At 43.5% G+C, this 19,515-nt stretch overlaps 1 protein-coding gene across 3 annotated transcripts in view; it reads left to right on the top strand.

Annotated features, from left to right (window-relative positions):
- The window catches only part of ARHGEF7 (Rho guanine nucleotide exchange factor 7), a 443,279-nt gene that overhangs the window by 28,163 nt on the left and 395,601 nt on the right, over positions 1 to 19,515 (top strand). For all 3 annotated transcript variants that reach the window (XM_030201536.1, XM_030201535.1, XM_030201537.1), the window contains exon 2: positions 58 to 141. In XM_030201536.1, the coding sequence (XP_030057396.1) occupies positions 58 to 141 (84 nt within the window). The remainder of the gene's footprint in view (positions 1 to 57; positions 142 to 19,515) is intronic.

Below are 19,515 nucleotides of genomic sequence, written 5' to 3'. Positions count from 1 at the left end.
AGGACTGGCGTTTGCCTGCTTCTTCCTCTCTGACTCCTCTCTCTTGCTGTGTTACAGATGATCCCGGAGCCCCGTGGAGAGAGCGAGTGTCTGGGCAACATCCGTCAGTTCCTGAAGGGCTGCGGCGCCCTCCGGCTGGAAGTGAGTCTCCCTCCCGCCCCTTCCTTCCGCCTGCCCGGCTCTCGCCTATATGTGTGTCAGCGGCCAAGATCTACTACAGTATTCCAACATGGTAGTCAATAGAGTAGTAAACACACGTGTGTGTGTGTATCTAAATTATTAATACTTCATAGGTGACAAGCATATGTATGATGTACACACACACGTGCTCACTACTGCATATCTATATCTTTTATGCATATATACACACATCTGTGTGTGTATGAGTTATGCTACTGCTACTATACAGTAATAAATGTATATTCACCTGCATTATCAACTCTCTTAGGGCTCCTTTTACAAACGTGCGCGAATGGATTTAGCGCACACTAATGATGAGTGTGTGCTAATGCTAAGAAACCAGTTTTATTCCTGTTGGCTTCATAGCATTTAGCATGTGCTAAATCTGTTGATGCACTTTACCCAGTCTTTACTTTGATTTTCAGAGATTGTTCTTGGCTCTGAATCAAGAATGAATTTGGTTCTGGAATGAATGAAGCAGTTTGCAATGTGCTCTTTTCAGGAATGTATATTTCTATTTTTGTATGGGAAAAAGTACAAGTACTTTTCAGTGTATGATGGTTCCTATTATGCTTTTTAAACTGTAAGTTAACAGGGTTGTTTAAAACTTTCAATTTTGACAGCAGTGATACTGTTGCATTAGGTTTCCAGGAAGGCATTGGAGTGACCATAGTTAAAATTCAAACTTTAATAAGTATGGGAAAGTTGGATGTTTTCACATGATGCTTTCACTTGTGTGGTAGCTGTGTGAATTATTAGAAAACTAGGTAATAACCCCACCCATATCTTTGGATTTAGTGGTGGTTTTGTAAAAAGTCATTGAGAAAGTGACAAGACCTGAAATCATAGGAGCCAACTTTTCAAAATTATTGGGGGTGCTAAGCCCAATGGAAATAACCCCTCCTTGGACACATACAAGGAATTTTCTCAATATTGGGGGTGCTCAAGCACCCACCGCACCCACAGAGTTGACTCCTATGCCTGAAATGGTCTACTAGTGGAGATAATGGAGAGTTGGCATACTTGGAACTGATTTGGATGGCAGTGTTAGGAAAGGGATTTATAGGTCAGGTAAAATCCTTGAAGGATTGGGAATTGGTTCCTGAGTTTGGGAATGTGTGATGCCTGCGTAGTCATCTGTTCAGAGTCAAAGAATTTGTCTGGATCGTTTGACTTGGGCGTTTTCTGCCATCAGTTACTGTGGCTCTATATTAAGAGGACTGAAGTTTATAGCAGGCTTGATTTGTGCTCTAGGTAAAAGTTTAGGGAAAAGTCATTAAATTAGAAAAGCTTTTCCTTTGCTAATTTGTATTGAAAACATGAGAAAAATAGTACCAAATGTGACATGTTGTCTGCTCTAAAGGTTATATATATATTGACTTTGGGGCTCGTTTTCAAAGCTCTTAGGTTACTATGGAACTTTGTAAGTCTAAGTGCTTTGAAAATACACCTCCAGGTGTCTGTCTTGTGTCAATTTGATTTATAATTTATAGCACAAATGTGGTTGGGGATTGTGTTTTTTTTTTGTATTTGCAGTCTGTGAAACTTTATTTTGCTCCTATAATCCAGCAAAAGTTGTATCTAATACTTTTTTATATTTCTTAGGTTTGACCAATTAGTTATCACACCCTGTACAAAATTCAATATTGGAGATATGAAACAGACAAGATAAAAAATGTCAGTACTGACTACAGCACTCAAAATACCAGCTTTTGACTGTAACATATTATCTGTTGGTTTTACTCTTCTGTCCCCCCCCCCCCTTTTTTAATAGTACAATTTTTGTCTTTATATATTTCTGGCTTAAACATTGTGCATCTAATGTACAGCTTGAATAGATATACTAGTGTTTCAACTCATCTAAACAAATGGCACTGGCTTCCCATAGCAGAATGACTCAGATTCAAAGTTGCCTGTTTAGTTTTTCAAATCTTACAGGGCTTCATCTCTGAACTGCTGACTAAGATTGCTTCGCTATATCTGGTCCAGTCTAACAGATTGAAACAACAACTAATGCTAGCATCACCATTTCAAAAGACAATTCCAATCAGAAGATTTTCAGCTCTCTATTCCCTGTACTTGGAGTCAAAATATGGAACCCTCTACATATTCCCATCAGAACAGAAAACAGCTACTTCAACTTCAGGAAGAGGCTTAGAAACCTTTCTCTTCCCAAAACTGCTTCATAATAATCCATCATGATTTCTACTTCCTAGTATCATCCATTATCCTTTCCTTTAATGTTTTAGTCTCATGCATTTCACCAATGGTCTCTAATGTTTCTCATACCTCACATTATCTGCTTTTGTCTCGCCTAGGATGTAATCTACTACTACTACTACTTATCATTTCTAGAGCGCTACTAGGGTTACGCAGCACTGTACAAAATAAACAAAGAAGGATGGTCCCTGCTCAAATGAGCTTACAATCTACACTGAACCCTGGAAAGGGGATATTAGCGGTATATAGAATTGAGTTGATTCTTCTATTAAAATATAAGGGTCCTCTTGATTTGTAAATTCTGTAGTCACATTTTCTCTTATCTCTGTGTGATGCCTGCGTAGGCTGTTACTGAAGATAAGCACTACAGCTTCTTGATGTGCTGGTTCATAATAGTGTCTATGACTAAACTGAAGCTTTCAAAATTAATTGTAAAAGCACAAATCTTTCTGTGAGAATGAAAGAAAAAGACAAAATAAATTATCTTAATGAGGGTAATTTTTATAAACCATATTCACATGTAGAACGCTGATTTATAGGCATGACCTGTTTGTTACAAGAGTCCACGTACACTTCTAACTATGCGTAGTGCAACTATGCAGTACCCTTGCTCAGGGGCGAAGTTAGGGTGGAGCATAGGCAGTCATGATTATGCAGTGTTAAGTATGCACAGTAGGGTTCTTTTACTAAGCTGTTAATAGTTATAGTTTATTAAATTTACCATACTGCCTTGGCTAGCTAGCGGATTTTGGCGGTTTACAATAATCCAAATAACATGAAAGGAAAGGAACTACAAAAATTGATAGGAAAGAAAATCAGTTATTCCAGAGAACACATCCAAACATGGTCAGGGGAAGAAAGGGGGTGGGAATGAGGGTAGAAAACGGGCAAAATAGGAGGGGTAGAAATGGGAATGTGCAGAAAGAAACTAGAGTGGTCAATCTCAGGACTATATTTTAAGGCAGGGCAAAGACCTGAGTAAAAAGCCAGGTCTTTAATCCGGATTTAAAATTTTAAAATGAAAGTTCCGCACGGATGTGTAGGGGAAGGGAATTCCATAGGGATGGAGCAGCAAAGAAAAAGGCATGCTGCCTGTTTGATTTCTAGTTTGGCAAATTTAGGGCTGGTAAAACTAAGCAGTGGTCATTTAGAGAATGAAAGAGGTGGGCAGGTGAATAAGGAATGGTGAGAGAGGATAGGTATTGGGGGATGTCATGAAATGCCTAGCACCCACCTGGGGTTACCCCATGGCCATTTAGAGGGTCTATTCTAGAGAGTTGCACGGGGACAGAAATCTTACCCATCCCCGCCTGTCCCTGCTGGAATCTTACCCGTCCCCACCCATCCCCACTGGAATCTTACCCATCCCCACCCATCCCCGCAAAAATTTAAACCATCCCAACCCATCCCCACCCGTCCCCGCAAGAATTTAATCCATCCCCACCCATCCCCGTAAGAATTTAGCCCATCCCCACCCATCCCCATAAGAATTTAATAGTACATAAAAGAAAGTTCCAGTCAGCTCCCTCAGTCTCTCTCTGGATTTGAGTCATAGCACTGTAGGCAAGGAAGGAACGGAAGTTGGAACACACTGGTGTGCACATATAAGACTTGTCTCCAGTTCACTTGCACTCTGTGCTGAGAGGTCGCCACATGCACGCGCCAGTAGGTCAGGTGACATATGATTCTCGTGCCTGTGTCAGAGCTGAGGTCTGTGCACCAGCCTGGGAGCAAAGAGGATTAATAGTAACATAGTAAGTGACAGCAAATAGACCTGAATGGTCCATCCACTCTGCCAATAGTCACACTCATGATCAATTCATCATTAAATCAACGAGTGTGATATTATATACTTGATTATGGTCTTTCTTTCGTGTTTCTGGAACAAAGACCACAGAAGTCTATCTGGCCCTATCCTTATGTTCCAACTGCTGGAGTTGTCATCGAAGCCCACTCCAGCCTATTCATGTTCTCATTTGTGGGACACAGACCGTAAAAGTCTGTCCAGCACTGTCCTCATGTTCCAGCCACTGAAGTTGATGTCTAAGCCCTTTCCAGCCCATCCTACACCAGATTGCCATGTATGAGACACAGACCATACAAGTCTGCCAGGTATCAGCTCTAGTTCATCACAGCCAGAGTCGCCATCTAAGTGTCACTTGACATATCCACACACATGCAGCCATTTAAGGTTAGCACGCCTTTTTGAATTCCGTCATCATTTGTGACTCTACCACCTCCTTAATGGAAGACTTTCCACATTTATGCTATTAAAGCAAGGAAGAAGAGGAGGAGGAGGAGACAGCACTCAAATAAATTGGTATTCGGTAGATGAGAGGCTGGTGCAGGTGCAGCTTACACTTCCACGGGAAGCCCACAGAACTGGTTCCATCCCCGCGGGAACCCCGCAGGAACTGCCTCCGTCCCCACGGGAACCCCGCAGAACTGGTTCCATCCCCGCGGGAACCCCGCAGGAACTGCCTCCATCCCCGCGGGAATCCCGCGGGGACGGAAGCCGTGCAGCTTTCTAGTCTATTCCCAGCACAGCTCAGGTCTGCCTGCATTTGCTGTTTGTGCTCTACACTAGCACTCTACTCCCACTGACTGGGTTACAACTGCCTCTGGGTGAGTCTCTGACTCTCAAATTATCGCCAGTGATTTCTAGGTTACTGGAGCCACACTCCCAGTGGTCCCACAGTTCCTAGAAAGCACTCACAGACACAATACACAAACCTCCAGGATTTTTTATCAGTCCAGACAAAGAGGCAATAAACTGAAAATGTGTTTACTGTCTTAAAAATTCAACAATAAACAAAAATGTGCAATCAGCAAACAATAACAGGTAACTGAAATATGGAACAATTATAACACTAACTAAACATTTGTTTACTTTCTAAAAAGTACCCAGGAAGATTAGGGCATAAAACTGTTTGTTTACTGAGCCTCAGCAAAGAGATCCTGCTCTGTTTTCTTCCTGGCTAAGCCTGCAGCAAAAGCCAGTACACTTCAAATGAAAGTGAGCTCCTGGGCCAATCAGAGCCCAGTTTGTAAGTTTTAAAAGTATACTGCTCAGAGTACTGTAGATCACTTTATTGAGTGAAGCTAAAAGAGGGAGCAGTCACTTTTCTATAACAGCTTTAACATAAAACATGCACCACCAGTTGGCCACTAGAAGAAATACACGTTAAGACATAATTAATGACTTTTAAAATGCTACTATGTCTTCACAGGCCAGCTCGATGGGCCTTAAATGCAAGTGTTAATAATTTGAAGTTTATGCTCTGGACAACAGGAAGGCAATGATATTTCTGTAGGGCATCGTAACAGTTAATGCAAAGATATGTTAGCCTGCCCTTGTGGTAAAAACTCCATTAGTGTGTTAATGGAGTTTTTGGTTAGGCGGCATTAGTGGGTGGAGCATGGCCAAAGAATGGTCATAGGGTGCTCCCTGTAGTTAATGAACTGGAGTTACTGCATGCCAACTGATCAACATGCTGTTAATGTGAAGACACTTACCCCTAGATTCAATATATTGCGCCTAGATATCACATGGCGATATACGCGTATCTTAATTTGTGGAACAAGGTAATCAGCATTTTTAACAGCACTTAACAAACAATAATTAGCACAATTTATGTGCGGAAATCACTAAACGTATTCTATAAAGAACTGTGCCTAAATTGCAAAGCGTGTAGTTCAAAATAAACGCTCAGAGCTTAAAAGGGGAGTGTTTATGGGCATTTCGTGGACGTTCCAAAATTTCCACACGTAAAGTAGCCTAGTGGTTAGGGTGGTGAACTTTGGTCCTGGGGAACTGAGGAACTGAGTTCAATTCCCACTTCAGGCACAGGCAGCTCCTTGTGATTCTGGGCAAGTCACTTAACCCTCCATTGCCCCATGTAAGCCGCATTGAGCCTGCCATGAGTGGGAAAGCGCAGGGTACAAATGTAACAAAAATAAAAAATAATTACAAAATACGGGTCAGTACGCATAGATCTATGTGCATGAATTTACACCAGGTTTTTATTGGCGTAAATGAACACACATATATTTAGGTGTGTATTCTATATACCTCGCTTAAATTTTATAGAATATGCTTGGTTCCGTGTGGATTTTTTAGGTGCCATATATAGAATCTCCCCCTTAATGCCTCCTAAATATAAGGTACTGAGTGCTGCTGCGGTAACAGTTTGCAGGTCCTACATGTTACCAGCAACTTTTAACACTTGGCTAGAAAGTGAAAATGCAGGGAAGACACCTCTTCTTGCTGCTGTGTTAGTTTTGGGCTTGCTGTGCATTAAAATCCTGTGTTACAGTGCGTTATTATTATTATGACATTTCTACCTCGCATTTTCACAAGAAAGTTCAGGTTTGCCAAACAGGACTATTATACCCATTTGACTAATTCCCACAGCTCTAACCCTCATCGTCTCTTTGCCACCCTTAACTCCCTCCTCAAAGTGCCCTTCCGCTCCCACCCCCCCTCACTCTCTCCTCAATCATTGGCTGATTACTTCCGCGACAAGGTGCAGAAGATCAACCTCGAATTCACCTCCAAACCATCTCCTCCTCTTCACCCTTTAACCCACCCCCTCAACCAACCAACCCAGGCCTCTTTCTCCTCTTTTCCTGATATCACCGAAGAGGAAACCGCCCATCTTCTCTCCTCCTCGAAATGCACCACCTGTTCCTCTGACCCCATCCCCACCAACCTACTCAACACCATCTCTCCTACTGTCACCCCCCATCTGTCATATTCTCAACCTCTCTCTCTCCACTGCAACTGTCCCTGATACCTTCAAGCATGTGGTAGTTACACCACTCCTCAAAAAGCCATCACTTGACCCTACCTGTCCCTCCAACTACCGCCCAATTTCCCTCCTACCCTTCCTCTCCAAGATACTTGAACATGCCGTTCTTAGCCGTTGCCTTGATTTTCTCTCCTCTCATGCCATCCTCAATTTGCTTCAATCCGGCTTTCGCCCCTTACACTCGACAGAAACTGCACTATCCAAAGTCTGCAATGACCTGTTCCTTGCCAAATCCAAAGGCCACTACTCCATCCTCATCCTCCTTGACCTATCCGCCACTTTTGACACTGTCAATTACAACTTACTTCTTGCCACACTGTCCTCATTTGGGTTCCAGGGCTCTGTCCTCTCCTGGTTCTCCTCTTATCTCTCCCACCGCACCTTCAGAGTACATTCTCATGGCTCTTCCTCCACCCCCATCCCGCTCTCTGTTGGAGTTCCTCAGGGATCTGTCCTTGGACCCCGTCTTTTTTCAATTTACACCTCTTCCCTGGGCTCCCTGATCTCATCTCACGGTTTCCAATACCATCTTTATGCCGACGACACCCAGCTTTATCTCTCCACACCAGACATCACTGTGGAAACCCAGGCCAAGGTATCGGCCTGTTTATCCGACATTGCAGCCTGGATGTCCAACCGCCACCTGAAACTGAACATGGCCAAGACAGAGTTTATTGTCTTCCCACCCAAACCCACTTCTCCTCTCCCGACACTCTCTATCTCAGTTGATAACACCCTCATCCTCCCCGTCTCATCTGCCTGCAACCTTGGAGTCATCTTTGACTCCTCCCTCTCCTTCTCTGCACATATCCAGCAGATAGCCAAGACCTGTCGCTTCTTCCTCTATAACATTAGCAAAATTCGCCCTATCCTCTCTGAACACACCACCCGAACTCTCATCCACTCTCTCATTACCTCTCGCCTTGACTACTGCAACCTACTCCTCACTGGCCTCCCACTTAGCCATCTATCCCCTCTTCAGTCCGTTCAGAACTCTGCTGCTTGTCTTATCTTCCGCCTGGACCGATATACTCATATCACCCCTCTCCTCGTCACTTCACTGGCTTCCGATTAGGTACCGCATACAGTTCAAGCTTCTCCTACTAACCTACAAATGCACTCGATCTGCAGCCCCTCCCTACCTCTCTACCCTCATCTCCCCCTACGTTCCTACCCGTAACCTCCGCTCTCAAGACAAATCCCTCCTTTCAGTACCCTTCTCCACCACCGCCAACTCCAGGCTCCGCCCTTTCTGCCTCGCCTCACCCCATGCTTGGAATAAACTCCCTGTGACCATTGGCCAGGCCCCCTCCCTGCCCATCTTCAAATCCTTACTCAAAGCCCACCTCTTCAATGTCGCCTTCAGCACCTAACCACCATACCTCTATTCAGGAAATCTAGACTGCCGTAACTTGACATTTCGTCCTTTAGATTGTAAGCTCCTTTGAGCAGGGACTGTCCTTCATTGTTAAACTGTACAGTGCTGTGTAACCCTAGTAGCGTTCTAGAAATGTTAAGTAGTAGTAGTAGTTCAATGCAGCTTATATATAACAAATTAAGAAGAACCATTTCATGGCAATATTAATACAAGAATACAACTATTTAATACAAGGTCTTTTCATATTAGACTTCTAAATGACATATAATCGACTGAGTGTCTGATATACTTGGGTAATGAGTTCTTATAAAATAAGCAAAAACTGTGCACCTTCCTGTCTTATTAACTTAGGCACCCTGTTAGAAATGTACAATCAGTGTTTTTAACTCTACTGAAGTGTATGAGGTTAGATGTTAAAATCTGAAAAATAGTAGGGTGTCCTGATTGTACAGTGACATAGTAAATGACAGCAAATAAAACCAAATTGGATAAATCTAATCTGTGTAAAGTGGATGAACTATGAGTAGATACATCCTTTCTTTGAAAAAAAAAATATGTCCTGACATTGTTCCTGAGTCTGCATCCTTGGAGTTTCAACATTATAACCCCTAGTTCAGCAACTTCTGTAGCATGTCATGATCTCAAAAGCTAACTGCTATTCTATTGCAGTGCGTGATATGGGCCATACTCAAATTTGCATATCTTGATACAGATTTGTATAACCGATGTGCACTTTGACCAGTGGTTTGATATATTCAACACTAAAGTTTCAAGCTTTGTTGGATAATGAGCGGCAGACGGTGTTGTCTGTGAAAATAAACCCTTGAACATATTTTATGTGTTCTAATGCTTGGCTTACTATTGACAGTCATTCTTCTTTGTGTATGAACTTCTGAGCTGGTTGTTTGGAAAAAATGCCCAAAACAAGATGCTTAGGCTAGCACAGTGTTTCTGAAGTCGGTCCTGGAGTACCCCCTTGCCAGTCAGGTTTTCAGAATATCCACAATGAATATGCATGAAAGAGATGTGCATACAATAGAGGCAATGTATGCAAATCAATCTCATGCATATTCACTATGGATACCCTGAAAACCAGACTGGCAAGAGGGTACTCCAGGACTGACTTTGGAAACACTGTGCTAGGAATGCCAAGCTCTTTTTGCAAGTAGAAAACAAGCTCCTTGTTAGTTTGTCACACAGTTGAAGGAGAGATGTGGATTTGGGTTTGTTGGGATTCCTTCATAGAAAAACTTCTAATGCTTGGGTGGTTATTCTGGCCAACAGGATACGGGGGGAATATAATTGGTTATTTTCTCAGAGAGGGTAGCTAAAACCTGTTAGTCTGTGTTCTTTGCTTTCTTAGTTTATGTGTGGGATGAAGATGATGGAGCAGGCAGTAAAGCCTTTAGCTTTGCTCTCCCAGCCTTCTGAGACTCTCTTCTGGTGAGCTGACTGGATTGTCCAGACAGACTACATCAGAATCCAGGTTGCAGTGGTCTGGAATTAGGATTAATGGCTTGTCGAAGGACAAATGTAAAAACAGTTTAAAAAAATCCTTCTGTCCTGTCAGGCAGGCAATTTCACAACAGTTTTTTAAAGCTGCCGGAAGCATGGGTGTAGTTTTTTTTTTTTGTTGTTACATTTGTACCCTGCGCTTTCCCACTCATGGCAGGCTCAATGCGGCTTAAACACAGGACCGGCACAACGTGCTCTCGGTCCCTCCTTCCCAGCCTCAGCTGCCTGACAGCTTTCCTCTCCGTTCTTTTCTGCCCCCCACTTCGTTTAAACCTTTTATTTTCAGCTGCGACAACAGTGAAGAAAACAGAGCAGCAAGCGGGCTCGCCTCCAGCCTTTCCCTTCCCTCACAGATAGTGTCCCGCCTTCCTATGATTACGTATTTCCTGTTTCCGCAAGGGCACACTACCTCTTGAGGGATCTACATATAGAGCTTATGCATTTCTAAGGTCTACACTGGCATGGTATTATTATTATTTGTTATATTTGTATCCCACATTTTCCCACCTTTTGCAGGCTCAATGTGGCTTACATATAACTGTTAACGGCGTTAGTCGGTTACGGTTTGAACAAATACATAGTATGAATGAATACAAAGTGATATTGTGGTATAATGAGGTATATGTATGGTAGGAAACAGAGAGGGAAAGGGGGCAGAAGAGTCAGGTAATGTCGCAAGTGATCGGTATTTATATTTTGGGTCAGTGGGGTATGCTCTTCTGAACAAGTCTGTCTTTAGTGCTTTCCGAAAATTTAGGTGGTCGAGCGTAGATTTTACTGCTTTTGGCAATGAGTTCCATAGTTGTGCGCTTAGGTAGGAAAAGCTGGTTGCATAGATGGATTTGTATTTGAGTCCTTTGCTGCTTGGGTAGTGGAGGTTTAGATATGATCGTGCAGATTTTGTGGTGTTTCTGGTTGGCAGGTCAATGAGGTCTGTCATGTATCCCGGTGCCTCGCCGTAAATAATTTTGTGAACATTCATGCAGATTTTGAAAGTGATGCGTTCTTTGGTAGCCAGTGCAGTTTTTCTCTGAGTGGTTGGACTGTCAAAACGTGTTTTTCCAAATATAAGCCTGGCTGCTGTATTTTGGGCAGTCTGAAGTTTCTTTATGATTTGATCCTTGCATCCCGCATAGGTTCCATTACAGTAATCTGCGTGGCTTAGTACCATGGACTGAATCAGGTTACGAAATATTTCCCTTGGAAAGAATGGTTTTACGTGTTTCAGTTTCCACATTGAGAAAAACATTTTCTTTATGGTGGATTTCGCTTGGGTCTCTAGTGATAGGTTACGGTCGATTGTTACTCTGAGAATTTTCAGGCTGTCTGAGACAGGGAGGGTGTATCCTGGGGTGTTAATTTTTGTGGGTTTGTATGTATTGTATTGGGATGGGATGATGAGACAGTGTGTTTTTTCTCTATTGAGTTTTAGTTGGAATGCATTTGCCCATGAGTTCATGATGTTTAAGCTTAGTTTGATTTTGTTGGTGATTTCCGCCAGATCATGTTTGTATGGGATGTATAATGTAACATCATCAGCGTAGATAAATGGGTTGAGGCCTTGGGTGGATAGGGTCTTGACTAGTGGGGTCATCATGAGGGTGAAGAGGATCAGTGATAGTGGTGAACCCTGCAGTACTCCGCAGCCTGGTTTCCATGGTGACGATATGTTTGTTTTTGATTTCACTTGATAAGTTCTTGTGCTTAGAAAGCCCTTAATCCAATTCAGAGTGCCACCACTGATTCCGAAGTTTTCTAGGAGTCTTAGCAGTATGTTATGGTTGACTATGTCGAATGCACTTGACATGTCAAATTGGAGGAGGAGAATACTCTTGCCTATTGCTGTTTCCTGCTTGAATTTGGTTAGGAGAGTGAGTAGTACTGTTTTGGTGCTGTGTAGGGGTCGAAATCCTGATTGTGACTCATGTAGTATAGTGAATTTGTTTATGTAGTCATTGAGTTGTTTGGTCACCAGTCCTTCCATGAGTTTGACTACTAATGGGATAGAAGCTACTGGGTGGTAGTTGGTAATATCATTTGTTTTTTTCTTGGTGTCTTTTGGTATTGGGGTGAGCAGGATATTGCCTTTTTCTTGAGGGTATATACCCTGTTGTAACTGCTACCCTGTTGTAACATGAAGTTTAAGTGGGATGTGAGATCTATTATGTAGCCTTGGTGGGCAGATCATATTAGTTAGCTGGGGCAGGTGTCTGTTTTGAGTATTGTTTAATCGCCTGGGTAACTGTGTCGGCGGTGAGTAGAGTGAAATTTGACCATATTCGGTCAGCAGGGTATTCACCAGGGATTGAGTCTAGCCCATTAATGAAGTTTTCTGTGTCCATGTTGTTCTGAGGTAGGGTTTTGCTTAGGGTTCTGATTTTTTCATTGAAATATTTAGCAAGGTTGTCTGCAGATGGGGTGTCAGTGTTTGTTGTGTTAACCGGTGTTGTGTCTAGTAGTTTGTTCATGAGATCTAGTTTCTTCGTGTTTTTGTAGTCCGGCCCAATTTTAGTTTTGTAGTATGACCTTTTGATCTGTTTTATTGCCTATTTATATATTCTTTGTAGTTGTTTCCATGCGTTGAGTGTTTGTTCGTCTTTTATTTTTTTTCCATGCGCGTTCCAGTTTCTTTCTTTTTTTTTGTTTTGTTACATTTGTACCCCGTGCTTTCCCACTCATGGCAGGCTCAATGCGGCTTACATGGGGCAATGGAGGGTTAAGTGACTTGCCCAGAGTCACAAGGAGCTGCCTGTGTCTGAAGTGGGAATCAAACTCAGTTCCTCAGTTCCCCAGGACCAAAGTCTACCACCCTAACCACTGGGCCACTCCTCCTAGATTGTGTTTTTAGTTTTTTCAGTTCTTCATTGAACCATGGTACATAAGTACATAAGTACATAAGTAGTGCCATACTGGGAAAGACCAAAGGTCCATCTAGCCCAGCATCCTGTCTCCGACAGTGGCCAATCCAGGTCAAGGGCACCTGGCACGCTCCCCAAACGTAAAAACATTCCAGACAAGTTATACCTAAAAATGCGGAATTTTTCCAAGTCCATTTAATAGCGGTCTATGGACTTGTCCTTTAGGAATCTATCTAACCCCTTTTTAAACTCCGTCAAGCTAACCGCCCGTACCACGTTCTCCGGCAACGAATTCCAGAGTCTAATTACACGTTGGGTGAAGAAAAATTTTCTCCGATTCGTTTTAAATTTACCACACTGTAGCTTCAACTCATGCCCTCTAGTCCTAGTATTTTTGGATAGCGTGAACAGTCGCTTCACATCCACCCGATCCATTCCACTCATTATTTTATACACTTCTATCATATCTCCCCTCAGCCGTCTCTTCTCCAAGCTGAAAAGCCCTAGCCTTCTCAGCCTCTCTTCGTAGGAAAGTCGTCCCATCCCCACTATCATTTTCGTCGCCCTTCGCTGTACCTTTTCCAATTCTACTATATCTTTTTTGAGATACGGAGACCAGTACTGAACACAATACTCCAGGTGCGGTCGCACCATGGAGCGATACAACGGCATTATAACATCCGCACACCTGGACTCCATACCCTTCCTAATAACACCCAACATTCTATTCGCTTTCCTAGCCGCAGCAGCACACTGAGCAGAAGGTTTCAGCGTATCATCGACGACGACACCCAGATCCCTTTCTTGATCCGTAACTCCTAACGCGGAACCTTGCAAGACGTATCGAGTTGTGTCTACGTGAAGTTCTTATTTGTAAGGGTGCTATTTTGTCTAGCATGTGTCTGTATCTTTTGTCCCATTCTGAGAGGTAATATATGGATTCCATTTGTGCTGTCCAATCGTTATTGTATATCTGTTGCCAGAAAGTATCTGGGTCTATTTGTCCTCTCGTGGTATAAGTTGTGTGTTCTCGTGTGTGGTGAGAACCCCTTTTTCACCATTTTAGGGCTAGGTTTAGTTTGTAATGGTTTAGTTTGTATGGGAAAGGGGGTGGGGAAATACTACTGGAGAGGAAGAGGGAGTGCTGGGTCGCTTCACTGGCTTCCGATTAGATACCGCATTCAGTTCAAGCTTCTCCTTCTCACCTACAAATGCACTCAGTCTGCAGCCCCTCATTACCTCTCCATCCTCATCTCCCCTTACGTTCCCGCCCGAAACCTCCGCTCACAGGACAAATCCCTCCTTTCAGCACCCTTCTCCACCACCGCCAACTCCAGGCTCCGCCCATTCTGCCTCGCCTCACCCTATGCGTGGAATCAACTTCCTGTGGCCCTACGCCAAGCCCCCTCCCTACCCATCTTCAAATCCTTGCTCAAAGCCCACCTCTTCAATGTTGCCTTTGGCACCTAACCTTAGACTGCCCCAATTTGACTGCCACTACTTGATGTCTGTACATTTGTCCATTAGATTGTAAGCTCTTCGAGCAGGGACTGTCCTTCTATGTTATATTGTACAGCGCTGCGTAACCCTAGTAGCGCTTTAGAAATGTCAAATAGTAGTAGTAGTAGTAGAAAGAGCTGTCTTTTTTTGGGAATAACCATAATGTATATGAGATCTCATACATATTCATTATGGTATTCCTAAAAAAGCTAGCTCTTTCTCCCTTCCTTCTTTTCTCCATATTAGCATATTCATTTGCATTTATATGTAAATGAATATGCTAATATGCCCTGCCCCATCCTTTGCCCCCCCCCCCCCTAAATGAAACAGTCAAATTACGTCCATGGCTGGAAGCAATCATTTTATTCTCATAGTTTCAAAGCAGTTGATGAAGTCACCTTGTCTTCTGCTTCCAGTATGCATGTGGGATGAAATGATAGTGCTGAAAGAGTTGCTGTGGGTATGAAAGGCATGGGTTTATTAGTAATAGCAGAGTAGACTTGGTTTTAATCATTGATCAGGAAGGCTTAATTTAAATTATGATTTTCCACAAAGATGCATTTTTTAAAATATAACTATTGTGGGAGTAATTCTGTAACTATTGCATTGGTGCAAAGATCATGGGTACTCATTACTTGCAGACTTTGCATTAGTTTTCAGAATGAAAGGACACAAGTACATCCACTTTCAAAATTATCCCAGTAAAAATACCTGCACACATTTAACACCTACTAGCTTGTGTGGGTAGTTTTCCAGAGAGAAAATATTGCATGTAGTTCTGAGCCCTTTCCAGCCCCTCTGTCATCTTCTTGTCCGTGCAAGTAAAATGGTACCAGGCATGTGAGTTCAGCCACATCCAAGGTGGGCAGTTTTGTAAAACCCCATTTCCATGGGTAAACAGTGTTTTGCTTGCAGAAATTTCTTTGAAAATGTAGTCAGTATTCATAACTGAGGGGCATACTTGGCAGATACAACTGTTCATTGTCTGTGTATATGCCCTAAGAACCTGAATGGGAACTGTTTGCAAAGAGCATGTATTAATGCACACCAGCAGATTATCATGTTTAGGTAACTATGACCATAAGATATATGTAAGTTTCTATATTGAGGCGGTAAACAGCATTCATTTTATACAGCCATTAACTTTTCTTTTTCCCCCCCACTTCTTTGGTGGTACTACTGGGAACTGGTATCTAAGGAGGAGTTTGCATGGGGACTTAGCCCTTTATTTGACATCTCCCTGCACTCCGTAAGATATGACGTTCAGTCATTGCCGTGGGGGCCCTACACCACAGCTCATTCTGTAGCCTTGTAATCATAGACCCTACATCACCCTACTGGGGTCTGTGATCACTGTCTCTGCAGCTTCTCTGGCCTGTCCAGGAAGTGGAGGACCAAACTTGGGCATTGAACTAAGGACTTTCTTGCCTGGGCTTGCCACATATAAGGCAGGATCATGTATCATTTTGGAAAGTCAGACATGCATTCCAGTAATTAGAGTTTGACAAGCCAGTCAGAAGAGTGAGGGAAGAGAAAACCTCCAGATAGGAAAAGAGAATTAGTGTTCCCTGGTACGTTTCACTGAAGAGCATTGTAAAAACTCACTTGGGGGGGGGGGGGGGGGGTAAGCTTTTGACTCTTTGGCATTTTTTGTGCTTCAAGCCTAAGTGTCTCAAATTTTGAATTTCCTTTCACATGCATGTCTCATACAACAAGATTTTATGAGGCGATTGTATTTGTGTTATGAGGAAGTCCAAATTCCCTTTCTCTCTGTATGCATATTGTAAATTGTATCTTTAGTATTGACTATGTAAAATTAATTATAAATCAGTTATGGGCCTGATGTTCAGCCGATGGGCAGTCAGCATTTTGCTGCCGCTGGCGTTATCTCCAAAAATTCAGTTCTGGGCCATGTCTGAGTTCTGGCATTGAATTTCCAGGTATACTGAGCTGGTGAAAAATTGCTGGTTAATTACAATATTCGGCACTTAACTGTCTATGAAGAACTGCATAAAGATAGGACTATGTTTTCTCCGAGGACAAGCAGGCCTATAATTCTAACATGGGTTTATGTTCCGGTCTGCATCTTGTAACAAGCTTAAAACAGGTCTTTGAGTGTGTGATGTGCTCCACCGCTCATGCACAAGTGCCCTCTTGCCTGCCGCGAGAGCGCAGGACCAGCAGTTTTCTTTTTTCTGTGGTGAGGAGAGGACGCATTTATTCCCACTTCTCACAGCTGGTTTGGCCTTTGGTCTTTTTTGTGCTTTCCTTTTGTTTTCTTATGTACCTCTCTTGGGGTTTTTCTTCATTTTATTCCTTCCCTGTATTTTCTTTGATTATTTTTTGCCTCTTTTTAAAGTTTTTATTTTACTGTGCTCACTAGGCCGCACAGGTCTAGGTCGAGTTTTAACCTCTTCCTTTTCCTGGTGCGTTGCTCTTTTTATCACCATTGAGTCATTTTATTAGGCCACAGCTTTTTTTCCTTTCATGTCATTGAAGGTTCCCAGGGGCTTTAAGCACTGTACTCGGTGTAATAGGACCAGTTCTGGCAAACACACCCATTCTTGGTGTCTGCAGTGTTTGGAGCCTGATCATACCCTGCAAACTATGTTCTCTGTGTTCATATGAAGAAGAGAACACAGTTGGCCAGAGACTTGGAGAGAAAAAGATTTTTGGAGCCAGGTCTGAAGCCTTGACGGTGTTGCATCAGGTGTGTCCGTCCATATGGCTGCAAGATCCTTGCACGCTGGGAATGACCATGCATCGAGTGTGTCTTCACCTGCCTCAATGTTAGCTGCTATGCAGGCCCCCCTGGGACCGATTGGCGTTGGATTGGACTTCAAGGTGACGTGAGGAATCAACGCCATCCTCTTTGGCACTAAGGATCATTGCGGGAGCTCCGGGGCACTGAGGCAGCCCCCTGGCAGGGAAGCTAGAACCCATGATCCTGATCTGTAGACAGCCTCTAGTTGTTCGCTTGATAAGGGGTTTGCTGTTGATAAGTCCCCCTGTCAAACCTCCACCTGTCTCATTTGTCTTCAGTTTTGTTCTCTTCCAGCTGATGAAAGCTCCTTTTGAGCCATTTGATTCCTGTCATCTGAAGTACTTGACTTGGAAGGTCATAGTTTTGGTAGCTGTTACTTGTGTTCGCAGGGTTAGAGAGCTTCAGGCCTTAGTGACAGATGCACCTTTTATGTGAAGTTTCATCATAACAGAGTAGTCCTCCGCACACTCCCTAAGTTCCTGCCTAAGGTTGTGTCGGAGCTCCATCTGAACCAGTTGATTGTCTTACCAACATTCTTCCTCTGTCCTCATGTCCATCCTGGCGAAAGCGCACTGCACACTTTGCAAGCAAGCATTGGCTTTTTATTTGGAGCGGACAAGGCCCTACAGATAGTCCACCCAAATTGTTGTTTCTTTTGATCCTAACAGGATGGAGGTCACCATTGGGAAATGCACCATTTCCAATTGGCTGGTAGATTGCATTTCTTTCACTTATGCCCAGGCTGGGCTAACCCTTGAGGGTCATATCAGGGCTCATGATGTCAGAGTCATGATTGAGTTGGTAGCTCACTTGAGGTCAGCCTCTGTTGAAGAAACGTTCAAGGCTGTGACGTGGTCTTTAGTCCATACATTCGTATCTCGTTACTAGCTTGAGCAGGATAGTCAACGAGACTGTTGGTTTGGACAGACAGTTCTGCAGTGGTTTTTTTAGGGTCTAGAGTCCAACTCCACCCTCCTAGGCTTATTTTGTTCTGTTTCAGGCTGCACTGTCACTCAGATTGTATATAGTTTAGTTTCAAGTTAATTAACTTTTTTTGCCCTCATCTTTGCGAGGTCCAGTTGACCACTGGTTGTTGTTTTTAGTGAGCCTGGTAGCTAGGGATTCCCACATGTGAGAATTTAGGCCTGCTTGCCCTCGGAGAAAGCAAAGATACTTACCTGTAGCAGGTATTCTCTGAGAACAGCAGGCTTTACCCTCCCACCTCCCTTTGGAATTGTCTCCTGTTTTCTTATGCTTTATATTGTACTGCTGGTCTTGCACTTGCGAAAGAGCACATCTCGCGTTCAAAGACCTGTTTTAAGCTTGTTACAAGCCGCAGACCGTCAGTTTGAACCCACTTTGTCCACATGTGAGAATATAAGGCCTGCTGTCCTCGGAGAATACCTGCTACAGGTACAGGCAGGGATGGCTCAAGGGATAGTGATCCCTGAGCCAACTTGCTTTGGCAGCACCCTTCCCCACTGCATCGCTTCTGCCCCCCCCCCCCCCCCAGTTCAGTCTCTCTCTCTGCGGGTCTGGTAGTGCTCCCTCATCTCCTACTCTCCCATGGTCCTGTAAAGTTTATAATGGTTGCCAGCAGTAGTAGCATCATGATAGGCTGCCTTCGGCCAGCTCCCTGGTCTTTCCTCTGCTGCGTCCCACCCACGGGAAGTTGTGTTAGAGAAGGGATGACGCGGCAGGGAAGATCTGGGGGCTGGCCGAAGGCAGGTTGTCGTGCTGCAGCTACAGCAACCATCGTTAACATTACAGGACCACAGGTGCGTGAGAGGTGATGGAGCACTGCCAGACCTGCAGGGAGGAGAAGTAAAGGCTTAACCTGCAAATCGGGTGAGGTCAGAGGCAAGTTATTTGTCTCCCTTAATCGCCAGCACCCTGGACCAAAGCCTCAACTGGTCCAATGGTTAAGCAGGCCTTGGCTACAGGTAAGTATCTTCACTTTGTGCAGTCATCTTAGCCAGTTAAGTGCTGATTTTACCCCTGGAACTCCCCCAAAATAGCCAGATTTGGCTTGGGTGCTAACCAGGTATTTTTCAGTGACACTTCTAGTTAAGTGCTGCTGAAAATACCCAGTTAGCCACAGAGAGGCGATTTAAACAACCTGAAGTCTCTCCTGACTGTTTAAGTTGTTTTGAATAGTGGACCTTATAATTTTTCAGCCAGCTGACTGGCTGGAGATGCTTGTACCATCTACCTTTACAAGTTATAGAGACAGGATGCCCTCTGTATGCATGTGCTGCTGGTTTGAAATGGACATGAAAGCATCAACAA

This window comes from Microcaecilia unicolor, chromosome 4 (genome assembly GCF_901765095.1).
Source record: "Microcaecilia unicolor chromosome 4, aMicUni1.1, whole genome shotgun sequence".
NCBI lineage: Eukaryota > Metazoa > Chordata > Amphibia > Gymnophiona > Siphonopidae > Microcaecilia > Microcaecilia unicolor.
This window is presented reverse-complemented; position numbering and strand designations above follow the sequence as displayed.